At 55.3% G+C, this 25,095-nt stretch overlaps 1 protein-coding gene across 4 annotated transcripts; it reads right to left on the reverse strand.

Moving 5' to 3' along the window:
- Nucleotides 1–787: 787 nt before the first annotated feature.
- Nucleotides 788–24,957, reverse strand: Atg4b (autophagy related 4B cysteine peptidase). Of its 4 annotated transcripts, none has more exons than XM_027951648.3 (13): nucleotides 24,857–24,957; nucleotides 17,083–17,184; nucleotides 16,885–16,956; nucleotides 14,498–14,596; nucleotides 13,825–13,926; nucleotides 13,170–13,242; nucleotides 10,584–10,663; nucleotides 5,630–5,823; nucleotides 4,458–4,536; nucleotides 4,154–4,299; nucleotides 3,170–3,226; nucleotides 2,702–2,795; nucleotides 788–2,315 (listed from the first exon to the last, which is right to left on the reverse strand). In XM_027951648.3, the coding sequence occupies exons 1-13, from the start codon at nucleotides 24,864–24,866 to the stop codon at nucleotides 2,242–2,244; spliced, it is 1,182 nt and encodes a 393-aa protein (XP_027807449.1). In that variant the 5' UTR covers nucleotides 24,867–24,957; the 3' UTR covers nucleotides 788–2,241. The 4 variants fall into 4 exon arrangements, with proteins under 4 accessions (XP_027807449.1, XP_027807448.1, XP_027807447.1 ...); XM_027951647.2 differs by lacking the exon at nucleotides 24,857–24,957 and adding an exon at nucleotides 23,598–23,680; XM_027951646.3 differs by lacking the exon at nucleotides 24,857–24,957 and adding an exon at nucleotides 19,050–19,309.
- Between the last annotated feature and the right edge of the window lie 138 nt (nucleotides 24,958–25,095).

The raw sequence follows: 25,095 nt of genomic DNA on the forward strand, positions 1-25,095 counted from the left end.
TCCTGCCCCAGCCTCCAGAGAAGCTGGGATTATAGGCGTGCTCTACCATGCTCGGCTCGTTCAATCCCTTTTTAAACAATTCCAAAGGAGAATGGTTTGTGGAAACTTCCTGGTAGAATCTGCCCTCCACCGAAAAATTTCTGGGTTTTCTGTGTCCCTACCACAGAGCCCCCCCCCCCCCCCCCCCCCAGTTAAACAGACAGGATACTGAGGGCTATGCAAGTGGGATTAGGTGGAGGACCTTATGTGAGCAGCTGTCTAGGACCACTGCAGCATCTTTACTGCGGGGTCGGTGGGGGGCAGCACACAGCTGAGGATGCTGGTGCCTCTGGAAACACATTGTCCCCTGGAGTCTCCAGAGAGGTCTGTCTGCACAGCATGAAGGACTTCTGCCCTCCAGGCCCCAAAGAGCTGCTCCAGGGCTGGGTGTGCAGGCCTGGCCACAGAAGCCTCTGTGTGTGTCCTGAGTGGTGTGACTGTCCTCAGGTCATAGCACCAGGGCCAGCAGCAGCTCCCTTCCTGTCTGGGTGCTGGGCACTAACAAGGAGGGTGGGTGGCTGTCACTCAGGACACTGATGGGAGCCTGAAGCCACCCTATACCTCGGGTGCTTTTACAACTTCCCCTCCTAATCTTTAAGATCACATGTCACCCAGCACGAGGACAGACATCTCAGGCTCCTCGCTGGGCCAGGCGGGAAGCAAGGCAGGCTCCACTGGCCCAGCCTGGGGAAGTCTACAACCTGTGACCTGAGCTACAACTGGAGGAGAAATCAACAGACACACAAACTTTGTTTTCTACTGAAACTTATTATTTGCCATTAAGAATTGCAAACTATGCTACTAAGGATGCTTCTCTTCAGTGATGGTCCCCCTGAAGGGGGCCTTCCGCCCACCCACCCTGGGAACCCACAAGTAGCAGGAGCTGCAGAGACCTTCCTGGGCCACCACAGCACAGAGCCCCAGAGGGACGGAAGTGGTCCCAGCCTTCCCTCCTGCCCTGGCCCCAGCTGTCTCTGAAGGAGAATAGGGAGGGTGGAAAGAGAAGGGACAGTAAGAGGAAATAAATTATGTCATCATACCTGGGGGGCTGAGGTATCCCCCACTGCCTGGGTGGGCTGCTGGGAGCTGCCTAGAGTAGCCACAACTGGGACAGTCCTGCCCACCAGGCCAGCTCCAGGACTTAGGAATGGCTCCTTCAGGGGCTAGCCCCAGGCTTCCCGTCTCTGGCATCAGATGCATCAGGTCTGGAGAAGTCAGGACCAGAACTGGGAATGGACCAGTGTCCCAGCTGAGGGCCGGGAGCCAGGGTGAGGGGAGGCACTGGAGGAGTGCTGAGGAGCCTGCTGCTCTGCTTACCCCTTTCCCATGGTCCACACACCACCACAGCCAAAGTGCCTTCACCCTTCCAGCCCAAACCAGGCAGAACCTCAGTGACCTAGGAGGGGTGGGCGTCCCAGGCGGAGGGCAGCTCTGCACCGGTTTCCTCCCCATCCAGGCAGTAGGGTGACAAGCAAGCAGCAGGCAGAACATCACCACCGGAGGGAGGCACGGCTGGGCCCTGCTCCGAGAGACGCCCAGGACACACCAGCTGCCCGAGGCTCAGCATCCACCGGCATCCCTGGCTCTCTCAGTGACCTGTTCCTTGAACACTTTTCTCCCCCAAACAGGGAGAAGCCTTGCCGCAGTTCCTTCACCTGATTTCCCACCGAGGTAGCCCTTGATCAGCCATGCTGGACAGAGGGCATGTGGTCCCACAGCTCACCCTGCCCAGCACGAGCAGTGTGAGGCCACTGCGGCCAGTGCTCTGCATATGCCAACCTGGTGGTCCTGAGACTCTGACCTGGGAAGTGCCCCAGAAATTCATGTCTGTGTCAAACAGCTTCAAACAGGGCTTTAATTCCAAACCAACCACAGGCCCGAGTGCCCAGGAGGAAGCAGGGCCAGAGCCAGTGCACTGAGGCTGGCTGGCAGCGCCACCTGGAGACCTCGGGAGGCTCCTGATCCCTGCACAGGCAGCCCATGTGGAGGCCCTGGTGTGCTTGGGGCTGGCTGGCTGATTCCCGTGGTAAGGCCTGCAGGGCAGCGCAGTCCTTGAGCCCTCTGGGCAGAGGCGGCAGGGCGCAGCTCTTGGCAGGGGAGGCTGGAGGGATGGAATGCAGAGGCCCCGCGATGAGGCCGAGCTGGGTTCTCAAATGCGCCTGCAGCAGGGGCCAAGGAGGCTGGGCCCCCAGCCCAGGGTGTTCACAGGGACAAGATTTCAAAGTCTTCATCTTCTGAGTCAAAGAATCTTTCCAGTCGCTCTACGTCAGAAGAATCTAGAAGGAACAAGGCAAAACCTCCTCAGATGCCTCTGGCCACTGGGACTGTAGGGTGAGACACTGGAAGAGGGGACAGCCCTGTCCTACCCTGGACGCCTCACAACCAGGTGCCAGCCTCTTCTGAACTGCAAGGTCTGAGCAGGATGGGAGGGGTGGGGGATGGGCAAGGAAGGGGGCAGCCGCCTGAGCCCAGCTAGGGCACAGGGAGAAGGAGCACCCCTCCACTAGCCTGCTGTCCCAAGCTGGCCCCGACCCTCTGTGGCCACAGTCTGGAGGACGTGGGCAGTTTCCTCCAGCAGAGTGGCCTTGATCCAGGGGCAGCAAGGTAGGCAGACGAGATGGGGTGGACCGCGCAGCAGTGGCCCTGCAGCCTTGGCACTCACCCAGGGACAGGTTCAGGACATCGGGGCAGGCCAGGTGGGAGGGCTGCTGCTCCACCAGCTCAAACATGGGCAAGGCGCCCCCAAGCAGGGACAGCTGCAGGGAAACAGTGAGGGCAGCCCAGTCACCACAGCCCTGCCCCACAGAGGCCACTGCTGCTAAGAGAAGGGCCACTTGGCACGGCCATGGTGGACACTGCTCTCACCCCACCTCGCTGATGAGGGGAGGTGACTCCCAAGGCCACGCAGAGCACAGCTCAGCATCTGCCCCCAGAGGCAGAGAGGAGGGGTGGGCACCCTGCAGGGCACAGCTCAGCAGTGCCCTGGTCCACAGAGAGGAGTGTGTGCCCCGAAGCCCCCAGCATGGAGATGACAGCAATATCTACTCCCGTGACAACCAGACTACCAGCCCTGTTGGGCACCTCCCACCTGCACCCGGAGGCAGAGCAGAGCGCCCATATGGCCACACACCTTTCTGACCCTCTGGCACCAATCATTGAAGTCGTCCTCAGACTTGCAGAAAAATCCCTGGAACAAGAACAGCGTAGGCAGTGAGCCCTGAGCCGTGAGCTGGGCTGTGAGACACGAAACCGTGGAAGGCTCATCTCTGAGAGCAGTGGTGTGCGCTGCTCTCCACCGTGACAACAGGGAGCTGTCCCACAGTGTGACCTCTGACCAGAGCTCGGCCCAGCAACCCAGCACCTGCTGGTCTCCACAGTGAAGACGGGGAGCTGTTCCACAGCATGACCTCTGGCTGGGGCGCAGCCCTAGCACTCTGGCACTGGCTGGCCTCCACACATCGCCCTTCCGCAGTCAAGTTTGCCCGCAGTGCCCCAGAGTCAGCCACTGTGCACTAGAGACACTCACCATAGGACAGGCCCTGGAGGGCAGCCAGGCTGGCAGGGAGTCAGCCCCACCGCCCCAGCCCCACCTCTGCCCACCACCCTCCCCAGGAGGCACCTGTGGCCAGTCAACAGACCTGCCCCATCTGTCAACAGAACACTGGGACACAGCTCAGGTGACGCTGTCCTAAGCAGGGCGTTGATATCAGAGCCTTTCATCTGGCCTTCTTTCCCATCAAGTACGTGTGGAGAACAGGCAGGTTTGCATGGACCACACCTTGAGAACCCTAAGGAGCCCATTCCTAGAGAACCACCTCCCCCACACACAAAGAAACCAGGAACACGGAGGACGCGTGCAGGCAGGCGTCTGCAGGTTATCTGTGTGCCACCCCACCCTCTGCACAGCACAGCACACCCATGCCAGGCAAGGCCCCCTCTCGAGGGCGGGGAGGGGCTCAAAGACAGCTCACTCTCCTGCCCTGGACTCTGCACCATGTGGACACAACACTCCAAAATGCTGAAGAAACCACACAAATCTGAAGGTGTCCCTTTCACTCTAAAACAGGGTTTGGTCTTCCAAACAACTGCCCAGGAGCCTGCAGTCAGGACGCACCACAGCGATGGATGGGTCAAGCTCCCCGATGCCCATTCTGCAAGGAGGGTGCTGGCAATGGAAGCTCTCGTCAGGGATGAAGCAGCTGTCAGTCAGCTCCACAGCAGGCTGGGTTGTGTGGGGGTCCAGGTAGATGAGCTCCTCCCCTGGGTGAGAATGAAGGGTCAGCAGGGGACAGAGGGCAGGTCAGGCCACCTTCAGACCCCCAGGCCCAGGCAGTTGAACTGGACTCGAACAGCTGTGGGCACTGCTCCCTGGACAGCAGAGTCCCCCACAGGCAGGCAGGCAGGCAGGCCCAACTCACCAACACAGCCGATGAAGTAGTGGGCGCTGTTGGGCTTTCCGCCAATGACGCCCAGGGACTGGGGCATCATGAAGCAGTGCTGCAGAGAGAGGGGGCTGATGAGCATGTGGCCCTGTACCCCTGAGGTCCCCAGGGGGCTTCCAGCATAGGAAGGACACCACACAGGGCTGTGGGAAAGCCTCAGCCACGGCAGGGGGCTCAGAGTAGGGGCAGTGGAGGCCGGGCAGGGGGTCTGATGGGCTGGAGTGGAAGAACTGGAGCCGGGAGACCAGCCAGATGTGCTGGGACCGCCAAGAAGAAGAGCAAAGAGGGAGACACAGGGTGAGGGCAGGAGGAGGCCAGGTACCACAAGGCAGGCAGAGGGCTGGAGAAAGGGGTGAGACCGAGGCAGTGAAGGGCTGGCTCTTTTCTTCTGTATTAGGGGCAGGCCAGTGAACCCAGGGGCACTCCACTACTGAGCCACACCCCAGCCCATTTTGTTTTGCTTGGGGCCTCACTAAGTTGCTGAGGCTGGCTCTGAACTTGTGATCCTCCTGCCTCAGCCCCCTGAGCTGCTGGGATTGCAGGTGGGCACCCCCACGCCCTGTTTTAACAGCCCTTTGAATTTTTAATTTTGGTCAGGGCCTTGCTAGGTTTCTGAGACTGGCCTCCACCTCCCAAGTCACTGAGTACAGGTGCGTGCCGTGGCCCCAGGCTATCAATACACGGCAGTGTTTCCATTCCAGAGGGAGAGGTCAGAAGGACGACGGCTGGTCTGAAGTCTGAGCGAGCTGAACACAGATGGGCTTTCCTTGCTCTTATGACAGAGTTCCACAGGGACCTCAGCAGTCACTGTCACCCACAGCCTGTCAGGATCACCCTTCCTCACAGTGCTACTCAGGAGGCGCTAGGAGAGCAGAGAGGACACCCAGAACACAGCGAGGCACTGGAGGGGGAGAGAGCCTGGAGCGCCAGGCGAGGACACGTGGTCCTGAGGGCCCTCGTGACGCCCTGACAGGCACATTCTCCATCAGTGCTGAAATGTGCAGGCCTTTCCTGCCTCACCTGACTGATGAATGCCACCATCAGAGCCACCCTCTGGTGACCTGGCTGTAGACTCTCCCCTGGAGCTGGCTCAGAGCATAGAGGGCTGGGAGTGGAAGGGCTGGGGCGAGTACTCTCCCAAGACCCACCTTCAGTGTCTCAACGTAAGCCTCATTGATGTCCGTGAGACCCAGGCGCAGGGGGATGAGGAGTACCAGGGGCCTCCACAGTGGTGGCCGGTTGGTGATCTCGGCTCCGGCAGGGAATCCATTACAGTGCCCGTCAGGGTCTGCAGGAAGCGCGGCAGCCCCTGCACAGGGAGGGCTGGCCCTGCACACCCTTCCTGGAAGGAGAGACAAGCAGAGGAGGGAGCCTCTGCAAGGAGCAGGCACAGCACCTCCTGCCACAGGTATGGGAGGTCAAGCATGGGCATAGCGCTGCCCTGGAACAACCCCACCACTCAAAAACACAACTAGAAACTCATCGTGAAACAGCACAACCACAAGAGTGCAAGGGAAAATCACGTGTATGTAGGGAAAAATAACGTAAGGAAAATATGCATGCAACCAGCACCTGGCCAGAGCTGGCTTGCTGGGTGCTCCCCAGCAAGAAGGCACTGAGGGAACACTCCTGCCAGGAAGGTGGAGGCCGGCAGCGAACAGGCCCCACAGCAGGGCACCTGCCTGATCTAGCCTGACTCCAGGACCAGGGAGAGGATGTGCAGGAGGAGCCAAAGGAAAGGATGTGCTCCACACCACCAACGGAGCCTGCCTGCAGGCAGGCCTGCCCTGGGCCAAGGCATGTGGAGGAGGTGGGGAGGGGCATGTCCAGGACAAGGTGGGCAGCAACATCCCAGGTAAAGATGAATCCACAAAGTCCTGGACACAGAAGAAACCGTCTTCCAATTTAAAAAAGGACAGGAAGAGAAAGGAGAAAAGACTCTTCTTAAGAATGCCAACCAGCATGTGCAGAAGGGACGACTTAGAAACACTACCTTCAGCCGCAGGCAAGAAATGGCTCAGACTAAACTCACCACTGCCTATTGAGATCAGCCAGGCTGCTCATAAGTGTACTTACAAGAGAAGGTCCCTGCAGACAGACACCACCTTGCCCAGGTGACCTGGCATGGCATTCTTGACAGGGGACACTGAGGACAGAGTGCCACCCAGAGGTGTTCTCAATCTACACACTTAACCTGAACGCAGCCTCAGGAAACAGGTACAGCGTGAGGGATGTTAGCCGACCTGGATTCTTCAAAACCATCAATGCTAAGAAGGCCCAAAAGAGAGCGAAAACTTTCCAGATCAAAGGTGACTAAAAAGTAGTTGTCATTCACTGGAATTTTTTTATAGGACTAAAACTTCTCAAGATAGCTCACTAGAAAAAAAAGTTTTTTTGAACTTTCTGTTTAGCTCTGATTGACAAATGCATATCACTGTTCCCAACAGCCAATTCCAGTTCTGCCCTTTCTTCTCCAAGGGCCACCCACCACCAGAACCTGGGGCACGCGTCCATCCAGTGCTCTAGCTGTGATTCTGGTCTTCCAGTGCCTATTCTGCGTTATGCAATTTCTTCCCTCCTGAGGACTTTGCCCTGCGGACTCTGAGGCAAAGCTCTGTGTCAATGGTGGTCTCCTCGCTGGCTAGACCTTTTCCACTCCAGATGACCACAGCAGGCCATGAGATGATAGCGAGCAGCCTGTCACTCTGCCCTCAGTCAGCACATGTAGCAAGGGGGCCTGCTGTGAGCTGGGACTTGCTGACCCTGTCACCCATGGAGCCCCTGGCTGCCTTTCTTAGGTACTCACCTCTGCAGTGTGCATACCTGCCTGCCTCCCAGACACCAAGCCTTCTCCTCAGAACCCTGAACGCCCGGCACAGCAGGAAGAGGGACCCAGGACCAGTGGAACCCCTTTCCTAAAAGGCAGGTATCATTATGTGGATGCTTATAGAAGTTTCTACTTTTGCTATATGGAAATAGCACCAGGAATGTATACACTTAGGTATTCCTGAGTTGACAAACAAACGGGGTCTTGCTGGAAGCAAAGGTGCACACCTGTAATCACAGCAACTCTGGAGGCAGAGGCAGGAGGATTACAAGTTCAAGGTCGGCTTGAGCAATTCAGTGAGGCCCTCAGGAACTCAGACCAGCTCCACTGTACTCAGCACAGGAAGCCTAACTCCAGTCCTGCACTTCTTCCCTCCACCCTTCTTCTCAATGTGGCTGCACTCACGGGGGCTCCACTTGCTTGCACTGGGACAGTCGTGCCGGCTCACACTGTCCAGTGGAAACCCACGCCGTTTCCATCTGCAATCTTGCCCCTATCAGGGGACTCACCACTGTCTACTGAAGCCATAAGGGTCACAGTTAGCACTGCTAAGGCAGGTGCAGCTGCTGTGGACATCGTGGTTGGCTTCCCCTGGCCTCCTAGACTACCTGACTTGGGTGGGGCTGAGATGAGCCAGTTCCCACTGGAGAGAAAGGCCTCGATGGAGCTTCTGAACATACATCCCTTCCACAAGCAGCTCTGAGACACAGCCAAGGCGTGGTTTTGTCCAGCTTTTGCTTTGCTGCCATCTCTTCTAGGCTAGTGGGACATCTCTTGGTAGTGGGATAGAAAAGCAGCTAACTTCCTATCTCCTGGAGAGCCAAAGACTGTCAGAATTACCTCATGTGACCCCTGGCCACGCAACGCCATGCTCAGCAACCCCACCTGCCCATCTACCTCAGTGTCTGGGCCACCCTTACACACAGGAGTCAGGCCTCTCGCCTTTGTCCTTGTGATAAACACATCACTTGTGACGGGGTCCTGGTCAGCTTCAAGAACCTCCAGTCCCCCAGGAGCTGTTAAAACATGCAGACTCTGGCTCTTCCCAGGACCTGATTTGCACCCTCCCAGCAAGACCTGGGCTCATGGATCTGCCAGTTCCACAATGCTGCTTCACAACTGGAGGCCTCAGGATTCTGGGTGAAGCCAGGAGTTGAGGGTGCGGGTGGCTGGACCCTGAATGGCAGGTGGGGTGGTGGTGGTGGTGGTGGAAGCACACTGATACACTGCGGCCAGTTAGTAAGACAGTCACCACATCTCCTACCACGGAGCTCCTGTTTGTTTTTACTACACTGGGGATTGCACCCAGGGCCACTCTACCACTCTGCTACACCCCAGCCCTCATTTTTTGTTTTGAGACAGAGTCTCATTAAGTTTTGAGGCTGGCCTCAAATTTGCCATCATTGTACCTCAGCCTTCCAAGTAGCTTCCACTGTGCCCAGCTACTTAGTTCTTGAAAAGCATCAAAAAACACTGCAAGAGGAGCTGGGGCTGGGGCTCAGTGGTAGAGTGCTCACCTAGCACAGTTGAGGCACTGGGTTCGTTCCTCAGCACCACATAAAAACACGTAAATAAAAATAAAGGCATTGTGTTCACCTACAACTAAAAAAACATATATTAAAAAAAAAAAACACCCCACTGGAAGAGAACAGGTCACATTGTCTGAGTGGCCAAATCAGTGACTCTAAACCAGCACAGGTTTGAACACCTGTGATCCCCACTACTTAGGAGGCCGAGGCAGGAACCTCAGTTAAAGGCCGGCCTGGGCAACTTAGCAGAACCCTATCTCAAAATGAAAAAGAAAAAGGTCTTGGGGTATAGTTCAGTGTAGTGACCCTGGGGGTTCAGTCCCCAGTATTGCCAGGGGAAAAAAAATCTGCTTCTTTCTTTGCACTTTTCATGGGTTTCATAGAGATGTCAAGAAACAGATGAGCAGAGGAAAGAGGGGAAAGGCAGAAGGGAAACACACACTTTGTTAATGGTCTCGAGCTTGCAGTTCCAGGGCCCACGGTCATGACAGCAAGTCTGGCTACAGTGAAGCAACCGCGTAGGGCCTCACTTGTGCCAGGTCCTGCTCCTTCCGAGCACTGTCAGCAGCGACCCCCAGGATGATCCTGGATGAGGAAGTGGGACAGGAGGGCCATCGCTGGCAGAGAAGGGACCTGCTCTGATGCAAGGTTGGTACAGTGGCTTGCACATCACAGTGGAAGGGGTCTCCCCTCTACACTCTCAATGTGTTCTTGTTCAGCAAAAGTGGATTCAAGGGGCTGGGGCTGGGGCTCAGTAGTAAAGCACTTGCGTAGCACATGAGAGGAGCTGCGTTCAATCCTTAACACTACATAAAAATAAATAAATAAAATAAAGGTCTTGTCTCCAACGACAACTGAAGGAAGGAAGGAAGGAAGGAAGGAAGGAAGGAAAGAAAGAGATAGATTGATTCAAGGCAACAGCCCACAGGCGGTACTCCAAAGCTGGCTGAACCAGTACTGGGGGGTCCTTCAGGAAGAAGAGAACTGCTGTGAGCAGTCGCACCAAGCATACCGGCAGAGGCCTTGGGGCTGCACCATGGCAGGGAGGACAGGGCCCAGAGCCCACTAGGCTCAAAGCCTTGCTGAGCCAGGCTAGGACCGTCCTCCAGGACCCCACTTTGGCACGCCTAGGTTCTCTCAGGTTCCTGGTGGGTCTTCCTTCCAGAGGCTGTGTGATCCACTTGCTTTAGGGCTGCATCTGCTTGAGCAAAAGCTCTGGCAACCTACCAGGGGGTGTGGATGCAGAGACACTCGGCCAGAATCCCTGCACAGGGGTGGCTGAATATGGATGCTCTGACCTACTACTGGTTTCTGGTTTTGCTTTTTATTTGTTTATTTTCATGTGGTGCTGAGGATCGAACCCAATGCCTCATATGTGCTAGGCAAGTGCTCTGCCACTGAGCTACAGCCCCAGCCCCCTGGTTTTGCTTTTTTCAGAGTATATCGCCCAGGCTGGCCTCTAACTCCTGAACTCAAGTAATCCTCTGGCCTCAGCCTCCTGTTGGAATTATTGGTATGGGCCAGTGCCCCTGGCTTTAACATACTATTTGTAATAAAGATACAAAAAAAAAAAAAAAATGACACGGAGTATTAAGTAACTCACTGTTGGAGAAAGCCTAGGCCCTCCACCCAAAGGGAGTGCTGGTGCTGCTGAGACAGAACTCTCCAGGCAGGGCTCCTTCCTGGGTTCAGCAGGAAACATATCACCCACAACACGCCCCCCAGCTGACACCATGAGCCACTTACTGATCTCCTCCATCACCACCGTGTTGTCCATCGCGATGTGAACAGCTAAGGAGCTCCAGGTGTCGAACACAGCCAGCTTCCTAGGAGAGCAGGACAGCATGCCGGTGAGTTCCCCTACCCAGACCACTTCCACAACACCCACGCCCACCTCTGCCAGAGCTGCTCTCAGTCCAGGGCACACCCACATCATGGGCAGGAAGAAGCTGAGCTAGCCCACCCCTCCTCACAGGCAACCCAGCTGCCCTCTGAGAAGGCACCCACAAGAACCCCTGGGCTGCACAAAGGTGGCGTGCACATGAGCCCAGCTTTCAGACTGCAGAGCTTTAACTGTTGTGCAGGCAGCCCTGCCCCTGGCCACCAGCCTCCAGCCTGCTGAGCTGCACAGCTGCGACTGTGGTGGGGGAGCTATGGCTGCAGCTGGTGGTTCTAAGGGAGGAACAGATGGCAGTCAGGATCTGCCCTGACGGTGGTGCTGCGGGGAGGGGCAGAGAACCAGTTCAATAGCGAATGACTAGGGCTGGGGATGTGGCTCAAGCGGTAGCATGCTTGCCTGGCATGCGTGCGGCGCTGGGTTCCATCCTCAGCACCACATACAAATAAAATAAAGATGTAGTGTCCGCCAAAAAAAAAAAAAAAAAAAAAAAAACAGCGAATGACTAGAAAGAAGGGACATTCCAGGCCCAGGGACATATGTTCAGGCCCTGAGCTATGAGGACAAAATACCAGCCAGTGTCTGGGAGTCCCTGGGGTAGCCATGTGGAGCCCCCTCTGATGTACAGCCTCGAGGGCCATGGGAGAGCAGCCCACCCCACAGGCTCCAGGCCACCTTGGTGCTCCAAGTCCACCACAGGTGAGACTGAGCAGCACTTCCCAGCGCTGACCCGGAGGGAACATGGACGAGAAGCAGCTAGTGGGCAGATGGAAGAATCAGGGAGCCCTATTACAGGGGGAGATGCTGCCAGTGCCCCTGCAGGAAGGCAGAGATGGGGAGCAGCCCAGGGCTCCAAACCAGGGCCCAAGCAAAAGCCCAGGAGTGCACCTGTATGGGGCCCAGGTTACCGTGCAGGGCACAGTGAGAGGGCTAACAGGGCAGCGAGGCCAGCTGGAGTGGTATGGGCACACCACCAGTCAGCAGGGAGGCCCAGAGCAGCAGTCTGTCAGGATGGCAGAGAAAGAAGGAAGGCCAACAAGGAGGCAGAACCAAGACGCAGACCAGGGTGGGGAGAGGAGGCTGGAGTCAGGGAGCCTCAGGGGTGCTGAGGGAAGGGGTCTGCAGTGAGTCGAGTTGAGCCTGTGTGCTTGAAGAACAGCTCTGCCAATCCTGCACCAGCAGCCTCGGGCCAGAACCCAGGCCTGCAGCCCTCACAGGTCAGGGAAGAGGAGCCAACACAGACAGAGAGGAGGGCAGAGGAGGAGTGGAGCAGCCTGGCCTGGCATTTCCAGAAAGGGCACAAGCACCTGAACCCAGGGCTACTTGCCACTGGGCAAGTCGGGGACCAAGTGTGGCTCTGGATGTGATGAAGCACTGATGGACCTTCTCAGGGCTGCCAGAGCAGCAGCAGGAGAAGGGCATCCGTGAAAGGGGTGGGGGGCCTGCAGACCACACGAGGTGTCCCGGGTGTGCAGTGGATGCCAGACAGGCCCAGCCAAGGAGGCAGGGAGAAGGTACAGGCCTGGGACGGCTGGTAGCCAGCTGTGGCACAGAAGGACGCGTCCAGGAGGAGCCCAAGGAACCTGACAAAAGGAGCTGGTGGAGACAGAAACCCTTCCTGAGGAGGAGAGCAGAAGGCTGGCAGGGACGAGTAACAGGGTCATTTTAGAAACGCAGGGTAGCCGATGCCAAGCTGGCCTCGAGGGGATATAAAGCAAGAAACCCTCAAGCAAGACCCTGCAAGCAAGCAGGTCTTTGAGGGACAGTCACAGCTGAAGCAGGACTTGGGAGATGATGGCCCTCAGTGCAGCAGGAAAGAGGCCCCAGTGATGCCAGGACACCAGTGCACATAGCCAGAGGGAAGGGTGAGGCAGGCCAAGCAGAAAGGACAGGTCCAGGACTGAGAAGCGGAGTGTTCCTGGCAGCCGCAGGGAGAACTGGAGGCACTGATAGTGCTGGGGGCTGCCAGCGTTGCCTCCCCTGCACCAGGAAGGTGGGCACAGGCTCTGCTCTAGTCACTGGACACCTCCGGCATGGAGGGCACAGGAGGGGACTCAGGGAGTGGAGTCCAGCAGACCCTGGACAAGGTGGGAAGGGGACCATAGCCTGTGAGGTAGAAGACCACAGCACCCATACAGAGGGTCACCAGCACTTCAGTGTTTCCAGACCAAGGGGAATCCTGCCATGTGCAGATCCATGAGCCAAGAACAAGGGCCCAGGGCCACAGACATGACGTGGGGTCGGGTTGAGTTGTTTTCTTTCCCCAGAAAACAAATCCCACTTGGCACAGTCACCTCCGAGGACCCCCAGAGGCCTACAAGCAAAGGATCAGGAAGGACCCTTATCTCCTGAGGCAACAAGAACAAGGAAGGCCTAAGTGTCAAGGAAAACTCACGCTGCCCCAAAGAAGCATAAGGCTGAGTCTCAGTACGCACTTGAGGACCTGGGCCACCGTGTTCGGTCCGTACCACTGGCCTATTGACTTGCCTTCGCCGACTCCCATTTGCGCTGCAGGGAACAGACTGGATCAGTGACACGCAGCCTCCCCTGGCACCCAAAACTCCTGCCCACCTCTGTGACATGTGGAGGCAGGAAGGCCTACACAGGACACCATCCAGATGGAGGGTGCTCAGGTGAGATGCAAGAACACGTGCTAAAAAGGGAGGTGGGACAGGGACAGAGGACATCACAAGTGCTGTCCTTCACTTGGCCCATGAACTCAAGGAGGGGCTGGAGGATATGGAGCAACTCCAGGTTCTGGGGGCCGGCTCCAGCCTTCTCCTCCTCCTGCAGGTAGGACTCAGAGCTCCAACTGGGCCTGCTTCAGCCAAAACCGTGCAGCCCTTCACTCACTCCTGCCTGAGCACTCGGCCTCAGTGGCAGCAGAGGAGAGCCAACCTTCAGGATGCATCTGGGTCCCAGAGACTGCTCTGAGCAGCAGCACAGCAGGCCACACCCAGGGCAGTGGTCAGAGGCCAGAGTGACCCCACAGCCTCATGCTCCAACTCCACGAGACCAGCCAGCTCCTGGGGAAGGCCCAGCGCCACCGCCCTCTGCAGAGCCAGACCGGCATGTGTGCAAGGTCCCCACCTATCTGGTGAATGGAGTAGTAGCTGTCTTTCCTGTCCAGGAAGGCATTGAGGACACTGAAGTAGCTGTCAGGCTGCCTCTTGCGCTGCACCCACCTCCAATCTATTGGAAACAAACACCCAAGATCAGTTCAAGTACGAATGTGAGAAAAAGTCCTTTCACACACCATGCAAGATTCAGTCTTCAGGCTCTGGTTGGTGGTGGTGTTAGGGATGGAACCCAGGGCCTCATCATGCTAGGCAAGTGTTCTACTACCAAGCTTCAACCTCAGCCCTTTTAATTTACTTTTTATTTTGAGACAGAGTCTCACTAAGTTGCTGAGACTAGCTTCAAACTTGCAATACTGCTGCCTCAGCCTCCCAGGTCACTGGGATTATAGGCATGCTCTGAAATTTTGAGCCTTTCCAAAGTGAAAAGCCAAACTCTCCAGAATTTCAAATCTATTCACCAACACATCAAAACAAACCCAAAGAGAAAACAGAAAATGGTTTAACAGTAATTTCTAATAAATTAACACTTACCAGCATTTTTTAAACTGAAAACTGTGTTTTGAACTGTGAAGACCAGTGGGTCACCAATGAGGGAAACCTCATGCTTGCTCTAGCCTATGGTTTGGTATGATGTCCCTGAAACACCTTTTGCCACAGTCCCCTCCCCTGGTGCCGAGACTCACCTCGGCCTAGGTGCCGGCACACTAGGGCCTGAGCAAAGATCATCTGTCCACAGCGCAGCATGCAGCCCCAGCCTGTGTCCGAGGTGGGGCCAGTTCCCCCTGTCATGAGAGAGAAGCACTCAAGACCAGAGGCTGGAGCCAGGGGCAGGAGCTGCTGACCCCTCACACACCAGCTGTCCTGGGCAACATGCACCTCTGAGCACTCAGGAAGACTGCACTTGCTGGGGAGCAGGACGTCCTGACACATGAGCCCTTGAGAGGAGTGAAGTGTGAGCAAGCCTGGTCAGCAGGCCACAGGAATGCTCAGGCCCCAGAAGGCAGAGCTGAATGAGGAAGGCCACCTTCCACCTGCTAGAAAGCAGAGGGCCACAGTCTCCACAACACTGGTACTGCTGAGCACAGCGGGGCCAGCACAGCAGTGGCCAACCACCACTCCCTCTCCAGCACATCACGTCCATTCGGGACAGTGTGTAAGGTAACAGACGTGGGAAACATCCTGCCAGCCTGCAGCAGGACTCTGATGGAATGCCGCCCTACTGTCCTACGAGGAGGAGGGGCTGCTGATGCTGGCCGGAGGCAGGGGCGGCTCCACACTGCAGCAGGGAGCAGACACAGGGCCTGCGCCTGCCCTCAACCCGGACACAGGCAGCCGTCTCTGTAGGGCCACACTTGGCACTCAGGACCTCCAGGCTGCTTCGCCCACAGTGACTCATTCCAGCCTCTTCTCACCAATGTGGCCAGCGAGGAAGGCAGCTCTCCAGCTCCGGCCTCCTCCCTAGCACCCTGCCATCATGGACAAGGCCACGCTTAGAGCAGGCCTGGAGTGTGGGAAGCCATTCTTGCACGTGATTTGAGTTACCTCCCTGGCTGGGTGAGAGGCGCTTAGACACGACTGTGTCAGAGCCTTCCCCACCTTGTCCCAGGTGTGAGGGCTTCTCCGTGTCGAGGTGTGCCTGACCACTGACCCGAAGACCAATCACTGACCCGAAGACCAATCACTGACCCTGACCTTGGAATGCTGCCCCCCTCGACCTTCATTGGATGGAATTTTCCGTTCCCCAATAAAAGCTCATTCCCTGGCGTGTTCTCTCTCTCTCTCTCTCTCTCTCTTGCTGGCCTCATGTTAACCTTGCCACCGCATTAGGTGGCTGGAGGCGGGAGCTAGGATGAGCCATCTCTGGAGCTGGACAATAAAGGTAACGAGAATTATGTCTCTTTAATTTTAAAACTCACTAGTTAATCTTTATGCTTCGAACCTCTATTATGAAGCTCGCGTGCTGGTCGCGTGGCTGACTGAAGGTGTCGACTGAGCGACTATGTTAGGAGCGACAATGTCCCGACCATCCTAACAGTCTCACCACGAGGAACCTGCCTGAGGGAGCTGCACCTCACCCCCGCACTCTGCTGTCCCAGAATGCCAGGCCACTGGGTCTACTTTACCTCCACCTTCACTATTTTTGGTACCAGGGATCTTACTTAGCGGCACCTAACCACTGAGCCATATTCCCAGCCCCTTTTATATTTTGAAACTGGGTCTTGCTAAGTTGCCTAAGGCCTCACTAAGTTGCTGAAGCTGGCCTTGAACTTGCAATTCTCCTGTCTCAGCCTCCCAAGCTGCTGGGATTACAGGTATGTATCCTCACACCTAGTTCTACCACACTTTTGAGAAGGGTGAAAGACCACTGGGGAGGAACCCACTGGTGACCGACCTCTGGGGGACGTGGTATTGATCTGGGGCCTAACATCCAGCCTTGGGTCCTTTGACCATAAAAGGCAGGTGGAGGGCTGGCCCCAGCCTTCTCCACCTGCAGGGCACATGACAACAGAGCATTAATGAATGGCATGTACTTCAGTGCTCACGGGAAAACGGGCCACAACCCCTTCCCTCTGACCCCCACAGCTAAGTGTCTTCCAAACATGCTGGAACCACACAAGAACATGCATTCAAGTGTAGACTCAGCCCATGCCCTAGGCCTGCCTTCTTCCTGGCCCAGCTGTTCCACATTGCCTGTCTTCAAGTTTAAACCCTATCACAACTCCTGATGCCAAACTCCAGCTCCAGCCACGAGGGGGCAGTGCTTCACTCGCAGGCAGAGAAGCACTGCCCGCAGGAACCCAGAGCTCAGCCCTAAACCCAGCTTCCTGTCAGGGGGCCGGACATCAGCCATGGCTCAACTGGCTTGCCATGGGGATTGAAAGAGACATCTGGCACTCTGAAGCCACCCTGTGGCGGGGGAGCTACGTGCTCCCGGAGGCAGGGGTGGCTCCACACTGCAGTGGGGAGCAGACACAGGATCTGCGCCTGCCCTCAACCCCAACACAGGCAGCCGTCTCTGTAGGGCCACACTTGGCACGTGTGCTCTGCCACAGACAGTGGGGGTACTCACCAATGGCTGGGAAGTTTCTCCTGTAGGTAAACCAAAGTCTGGATGCCACATCGGACAAAATCTCGTCCTTTTCTGGATTGTTTAAAAGAGGAAAACACATAAAGCCTTAAGTTTATAAGTCAAAAATCACAGAGGAGTCAGCGATTGCTATCACCAGATGTTTCTGCAGGCAGCAGAGGGACAATGACATGGCAATACCTGTGAAGATGCTGTATTTTCTGCCCAGGATCCAAACAGGCTCTGAGGTCTCAGGGAAGTCCTCAAACTCAGCAAACCGAAGAGTGTCATAGGTCAGAGTGGCTGTGGGAACCAGACACATCCATCTGACTCTCATAATCTCACAGATGCCAAAGAGACCATCCACAGCACCTCTGCACCATCAAAGAGCACCAGCAGCCTCTAGAGGCAGGTGGCACGCCCTGCCTCTTGGCACCAGCACCATCCTCGCAAAGCTGATGCCTAAATACACAGGGCAGAGGGCCACACAGCTGCCTGCTGAGGACTGGGGATGGAGGTGGTCACCCCTTTCAGATGCTTAGCTACCGTGTGACTGTCTGGCAACTGACATGATGGGGACAAAGTTAGGGCCAGTGTTTAAGGGAACAAAGCTGGGGATAGCCACCTGACCTCAGCATTCGACTGTTTCAGACTTACAGTATTTAAAGCTAAAATAAAACAAAATGAAGCCACGCACTTTGTCTCCACGGACCAAGAAGGTCACAGAAGTCCACGGCCATCGTAAGGTCACCAACTGTCACCCTGGCAGCATGTTCAAAACGTGAAGCACTGTGGCATCCTAAGGCTTAGCAGATGTCACCCTGGCAGCATACTCAGACATGCTGTGATGATGGCAGGATCAGAACCCTCAGAAGCCTGGGGATCCTGGTCCATCTGATTTCTGCTAGTTAGAAGCACCTAACTATAGAGGGAGAGGGTGGTACTCCTGGGTTGGAAACTGAAAGATGGATTTCTCTGCAAAGTCCCCAAAGGAAGGCAGGTGCCCTGAGGCCTCAATCAAGGCCTGGAAGGGATGCTCACTTCAAGGCTGCTACCAAAGGGCTCTATGGCAGCAGAGCCTGCTGGCTAAGGAGGTGCTGGCCACAGAGCTCCATGTCTGTTTTGTTTCAGTGAAGAAACCAGAAAGGCTCAGGTTCCTCCCGTCCACAGAACCCTGAGGATGGCTGAGGAAGCCCATGCTCCACCAGCCAGCAAAGGGCACGCAGCCAAAGCCACAAGGCCAGCTGCACAGGGCATGCTTCAGGGACATTAAAGGCCTCTCCAGCTGCCCCTCAGAAAACTCCGAGCACACAGGCTCACCTGCTGCCTCCTGAACATCAATGGTGACAACCACTCACGAGCTTCCCCTGCAACTTCACGAAGACCTTCTGAAGACCTGACTCCACTCATTGCTCCCATGTTGGAGTTTTTTCTATTGCTGGTGATGGGGTTGAACCCAGGGGCACTTATCCACTGAGCCACATCCCCAGCCCTTTTATTTTTTTATTTTGAGACAGGATCTTGCTCAATTGCTAAGGCTTTGAATTCACATCCTCCTGCGTTAGCCTCCCAAGTTGTTGGGATTACAGGTGTATGCCACCAAGCCCAGCTGGAATTTATTTTTTGAATGATTTTTGAAAATGCTGAACAGTGCAAAGATAAAAATAAATAAATAAATAATAAACAAACATCTGAGGTATCACCACCTGGAGCACACCCGGTGGGAAGCAAGCCGTGCCTGGGGGCCTTGCTTGTGTCCCTCACTCTGCATGAGCACAGCTCTCCCTGGCCTCCCAGCAGTGACACTGTAGCTAGTTCAGAGCACCGCTGTGGGCTACAACATGGCCACCCCTGTACGCTGCTTCTATACTGCTTCCTCTGCAAAGGTGTGGAGCAGGGTGGCATTGAAACCTGGCATCAAGGTTTAAATTCCAGCTCAGCACTCAGAGGCCATAGGCTCCTGGGCCATTTATTTAACTTTTAAGCATGGACAATCTCTCATCCATAAAGTGGTGTAATAACAGCCTTGCCATGTGGCTGTGATGTCTCCATGGAAGACTCCTCCAGAGATACAGGCTGGCAGACAGAAGGGCACCGGTGTCAGCAATGTCATCAACATCAAGAGTGGGGGTGAAGGCACACACACCTTACCATGCCCAAAGGCTTACCTGGACGCAGCTCATCTGCAGGCTCAGCCAGCAGCAGGGGCAGAACCCACAAACCCAGGACAGGGGCTGTGTTCCTGCCCAGCTCCGCCCTCTTTTGAGCACTGCTGAGACTTCCCCAGCATGATAGCAGCTTTGTCTGGCTCTGCATTCAGAGACAATGTCAACCATGCAGCTGGGCTACCATGAATGAAGTCCAGGTTTATGTCTCCCACTATTCACATAAGACTGATTTTGCACAATCTCTGGATGTTCTTTTAGTTTCCTGAAAAGATAGGCACAGACTTTAATTCATCCCAGCTGAATTTTTAAAGTCGATGCCTATCTTCAAGAAGCTGAAGGCCAAGGGTCACCCCTGCTCTCCAGACTACCCGTGTCTTCATCACTTCAGTGCTATCCAGCGCACAAACCCAAATCCAAAAAGCTTATTCTCAAGTGAAAGGATGCAAACAACCTTGGGGAATTGCAACTGATAACACCAGAGGAGAGAAATGCCAACCTTGCTGGAACATTCTACCGATGCCCGAGATCCTGCCAAGGCACAGGCTTTAATAAAGCCATGTTATCTGCTAAGGCTTTGGAGCACCAAGGAGCAAGCTGGGCAGGCATCTCCATACCCTAGTTCATAGGACGTGGCATCTGCTCTCAGGTAAAGGACACTATCACCAAGTTAACCAAGGCCTCAATCAGGAAACTGGGAAACTTCTATGACATCTAGCTTCCCACGCTAAAAATATAAACAATAAAGGGAGCAGACAGGCAGATGAGGAAGCAGAGGACAAATTCTCACTCTGAAAGTGGGCACCAGGCCAGGACAGCTTTGAAGTCGACGCCTTCATCTCCAAAGCAGCAAAACGCGGAGCCACCACATTCCCGGGTGGCTCGGTAGCTTTACAGGCAAGAAGCCAACTTCAGAGTGAAGGTCACAAGCACGGTCACCCTTCACCAAAGCTGCTACCATAACTGTGAAGATTATGGGCTATGTGGCCTCATGAATCAAGAGTCAGCTTGAGGAAGCAGAAACTATAGGGAGCAGTCCGGTGCAATGCCCACACCCGTGACCCCAGCAACTCTGGAGGATGAGGCAGGAGGAATCCAAGTTCAAGGTCAGTCCAGACAACTTAGCGAGGCCCTGGCTCAAAACATTTTATAAAGGGATGGAAGTGTAGATTGGTGGTAGAGTCAAACACCATCCCCAAAGGGAACACAAGTATCAAGAGATGCCCAGAGCTCTCCTCAGCTTCATGGAGCACAGAGCACAGCATCCACCATCCACAGGGTCCCTGCCCCAGCCCCACACTCCACACCCCTCCTGACTAGACAATCAGGCAGCCTCCTCTGCATCCTGCCCTGCCTCGTCTGAGAATCTCAGCTGCCTTGGGACTAATTGTGGGTGCTGCACCCTCCTCAGGGCCAGGCTTGCTACCCCTCTGTGTCCGACAACAACAAGGGCAGAACTGCAGGGCCACAGGGCCTTGAGCACATTCCCAGAAGCGTGGCATGGTGGTCAAGGCCGAGCTACTGGACGGGGTTTGAGGACACTGGTAACCAGGTCAGGACATGATGTGGAGTGACATTCTGGGCCCGAGCTGCAGTTAGACATAGCGAGGCAGGAACCAAACACGTAAGCCTCTTCACCAAATAGAGTCTGACACTACGAACTTGTTTCAAACAGAGGCAACTGTATCTCAAGAGCAGAAGGCAGCCATCCCATATGCTGGGAGTCCACGCCTGAGCTTCTGCCCTGGACAGGGAGCTGCAGCATTCCTGCCAGAAGAGCACCTAGAGGGTCTCCATCCCTCCGCACTGGGGACAGGAGGAAATGCACAAGCCAGGCCCTACATTTGAGGTGCCTGAACAAGGCACCACCAGGAACCCCAGGCCGAGGCCGTGGCAGGCAGAGCCCCCAGCCTCAGGATCTTGCTCTGAATGACAAAGGAGAGATTCTTCAAATAAACTTTTGTTTTCTACTGAGGTTTGTTTCTGGAGACAGAGAGCCCATTTGCCAGGTGCATGGCATACACCTGAACTGCCTCTAAGACACACTCCTCACCTTGGAGTGGGGCAACAGCACTAGCTCTGCCCAGGTATACGTGAGAATCCAGGATGAAAGCAAACCACAACTCACAGTCTTGACTGACAGACTGACCAGCAAGCAGGGCTACTCCACTCTCTGGGCTCACAGGGCCCAAAGCCAGCAGGCTCTCCATTGTCCACAGTGGGTCCTCAGCACAGTTCTACAGCCCTTACTATGACGGCACCATCTTCACACACCACCTCATGCCACTTATGGAGCAGGCACAAAGCTCCTGAGCTGAGAAGGCAGCCCTCAAAGAGAAAGCCAGGCTCCAGACTGCCAGACAATGGTGCCAACTCAAACGCACAGCACCTCACCCAGGAGGAAAGCTCCCCAAAGGAGTCCCACACGGCCACCTGCACCCCAGAGGCACGGCTTCCCACACCTCCTCCTCCTCCTTCTTTTTTTTTTTTGTGGTGCTGGGGATGGAACCCAGGGCCTTGTGCATGTGAGGGAAGCTCTACCAACTGAGCTGTGTCCCTAGCCCCCACAACCTCCTCTTGGGACTTCTGTGATCACAACCCAGAAGAAAGCAGAAAGTGTTTTAATGATATGGTAATTACATTTAAAAAAGCAAGTGATTTAATGCTATTAATCTCACAGGCAGAAATATAGGGAAATATGCTCAATGAATTTAACCTCTCTTAGTACCAACTACACTGTCATGCAGAGAGAACCACAAAAAACATACATATGACCAACGTTTCTTTTAGAGTTTACTATAATATTCCTCATTTTGAAGATATTTACTAAAAGATTATACTGTATAAATAAATCTAGACGGGATTTCCCCCTTTTAGAAAACTCAAGTTTAAGACAGCAGTTTGAATGTAAAAGAAATGACGACAACCGAGACAGTGGGGGCTTTAGCTCTGTAAGACAACACTGCTTTAGTGAGTACACAGGACAGAATGTCCACATCGAACCCGCTGCCCTGCAGTCACGGAGCCTTATGCTAACAGCACAGACTTACACTCCACACAGACCCAGCACACACCCCTACACAGGTTGCACACCCCTCTGCTTTTCAGGTTCTCGAACACCTGCATGTACAGATGCAGATACTGGAGCTGGGACCCACTTTCGTTTCACACACACCTACACAGCCTCAAGGCAAAGTGACATACCACGTCCAATGGACTGCACCTAGACCACAGCCTGTCTCACAAGGCAGGTGGGGACTCTTCCACCTGTGGTGTCATGCCAGTGCTCAAAATATCTCTGGTTTTGAGGAGTTTGGGTACATTTCCATTTCTAGATTAACGACACTCAACCTGTAGTAGAAAGTATATAAACTATTAATTCAATAGTTCTGCTTCATCAAGTACCAAACATGTACCAGACACAATGTGAGGCGCAGGAGACACAGGCACATGACACTGGTTCTGTCACCAAGGAATAGAAATAAAGTTACCTAGGTCCTGGCTCCTGACAGTTCTTTGAACCAGGAGCATGTTCTTATAAAAAGTGCTTGCCAGCTAGGAGAAAGCAGAAAGTGTCCCCCGTCCCCCCCCCCAAGAGCAGCAGCCCTGGGCTGCCCCCCTGGCCTCCTCTCTTGTCTACCTACTCGGCCTCTGGGCCACCTCATCTGACGTAGCTTCATACACACCTTTGTCACAGGCTTTTTATTCCCTTAGCGCCCAGCCAGTAAAACAATGGCTCCCTGGACACTGCTCCACATGCAGCACACACAAAGCCAAAGTTTTGACAGCTCCCCATGAGGCAGGGCCTCCCCACGTTTCTCAGCTCAGGCAGTGACCTCTGGTGCCATCTCTCTCTCCTCCCTACCTACCCTTCTCCCAGCCTGTGATCTGTAAACAAATGCTACTGTCCCGATTTTCAAAACATGTCCAGAATTCAACCTCTTCTCCTCACCCGGACCTAACTCTTAGCCCCTCTTCTGTGCCTGCTTATCAGAACGGTTCTGTCAACATCCCTCTGAGACATATTCTCAATGGAGGGCCACAACACTTCTGTTAAACCCAAGTCCAGTCATGCTACTTCTCTCGATCCTTCCAAAGGGTTTCATCCTATTCAGAACAAATGCCCAAGTTCTCACTGTGACCCAGCAGGGCCCCACGGCTGGGCCTAACAACTCTCCCACTCTCTGCTCCAACCTCTCTCACACCAGGCACCTGGCGACTCCAGCTTCCTTGCTGCTCTCAGATCAGCCCACTTGCCCTTCCTCCTGCACTGCTCTGGGTCTTGGTTAGAATGCAACCTTCAAAGTGGGACTTATCCAGGCTGCAATCCAAAGCCCTCCTGCACAGTCCACATTCTCTAGTCTGCAGGAGCCACACCTCTTGCTGCTCCTCCTGGTCCCCCACCAGGATTGTTAGCTGCCCCAAGACAGTGGTTTTCATCTGTTTTGTCCACTTCTGGAGTCACAGGATCTGGAACAATGACCAGCACACACCTGGCATTCAACAGCAAATGCAGTTTACAGAAGAAATACCTATAAGAACAATCAGTACCTGCATTACATGTGGCCAGGGAAGGCAGATCTTCAAAGACCAGGGAAAGGTGGGCCATTCCACCTTGTGTCAGAAGGAGAACATCCTACCTTAACAACATCACACACATTAGGTTCTAGGTTGTTTTGTACTGGGGACTGAACACAGTACCACTGAGCTATATCCCTAGTTCTTTCTTTTCAAATAGGATCTCACTAAGTTACTGAGGCAGGCTTCAAACTGGCAATCCTCCTGCCTCAACCTCCTGGGTTACTGGGATCACAGGCACATGCCGCCCAGCACAGCTATCTTATTGTACATTTTTATCAGACCCAACAGAGACTTTCAAATGCAAGCAACTTTTCTACTTTGATCCTGAGAGCAGCAGCGTTTGATGTCCTATTAAGGTGTCTTTATCATACGACTACAAAACTCCATTATAATAAATTATCAACTTCAACGTGATTTTCATATTCAAGGTAACATGACATTAAACTGTGCTTCCTACCTTAACCACCTCTCTCAATAACCTTAGGTATTCCCACTCCATGTCCCCAAAAACCAGTTTGACAGTGTCTGACACTCATTCTAAAAAAACAAACTTCAGGAAATGCACATCTGGCCGACACTCCTCGGGCAGCCGCGGACGCGGAGCGGTGAGGAGGGCCTCACGGTGCCCTCGGTTCCCGGGCTTAGCCAGCTCCGCCGCGGCCGTGAACAGAACAAAGCACCCGCCACGCTCTCGGGGGACCCACGGAAGCGCTCCCGGCCGCGCCGAGCAGGGCCCTTGAAGGAAGGCCAGCGTTGGACCCCCAGGAAAGGCAGAACCGGCGCCGCTGGGAACGTCAAAGAGCCGGTCTACAGCGTGCCCGGGGCCACGGGCGAACGACGCCTGGGTACGGACGCGCCTCCGAGCCACCTCGCCCGGCGGCATCCATCCCCGAGGCGGCTCGCCGGACCCCGCAGGCAGGACGGGCCGACGTCCCCGTCCCTCGGGCCGTAGAAACAGCGGCCCGCCTGCGAAGAGAGGAGCGCGGCGCCTCGGGGGCCCGCCCGACAACTTCGCGGGAGTTCGGCGCTCGGCGTCCCCACCCGGCGGACCCAGCCGCTCCGCTGCCCTCCGCGGCCTTCAAGCCCGCGAGCCCGGCCGGGAACTCCTGCGGGCTGAGGGCGCGGGACCGGTGAGTACTGTCTCTGCCTGCCGCAGGCCCCGGGCCGGGCCGGGAAGGCGGGCGAGCGAGCGAGCACCGCCGCTAGAGGCCTGATGCTGTACTGCTCACCTGCGTCCATCTTCCCCGGCGGCGGCCGACTGACCGCGGCGTCGCTCCGACGGCCGCAGCGCGACACAGCGACGGGAAGCCGCGGGGGCCAAGTGCGCCACGGAACGCGGGCACCGCCATGTCGGCGTACGGCAGCCGCATGGGGCGGGGCTCGTGGGGCTCAAAACCTCTGCTCGCTGGCGGTGTTGGGGTGCGGGCGGGCGTGGCCATTAAGCCGGACGACGGGTCGCGCACGCGTG

This window comes from Marmota flaviventris, chromosome 11 (genome assembly GCF_047511675.1).
Source record: "Marmota flaviventris isolate mMarFla1 chromosome 11, mMarFla1.hap1, whole genome shotgun sequence".
NCBI classification, from domain to species: domain Eukaryota; kingdom Metazoa; phylum Chordata; class Mammalia; order Rodentia; family Sciuridae; genus Marmota; species Marmota flaviventris.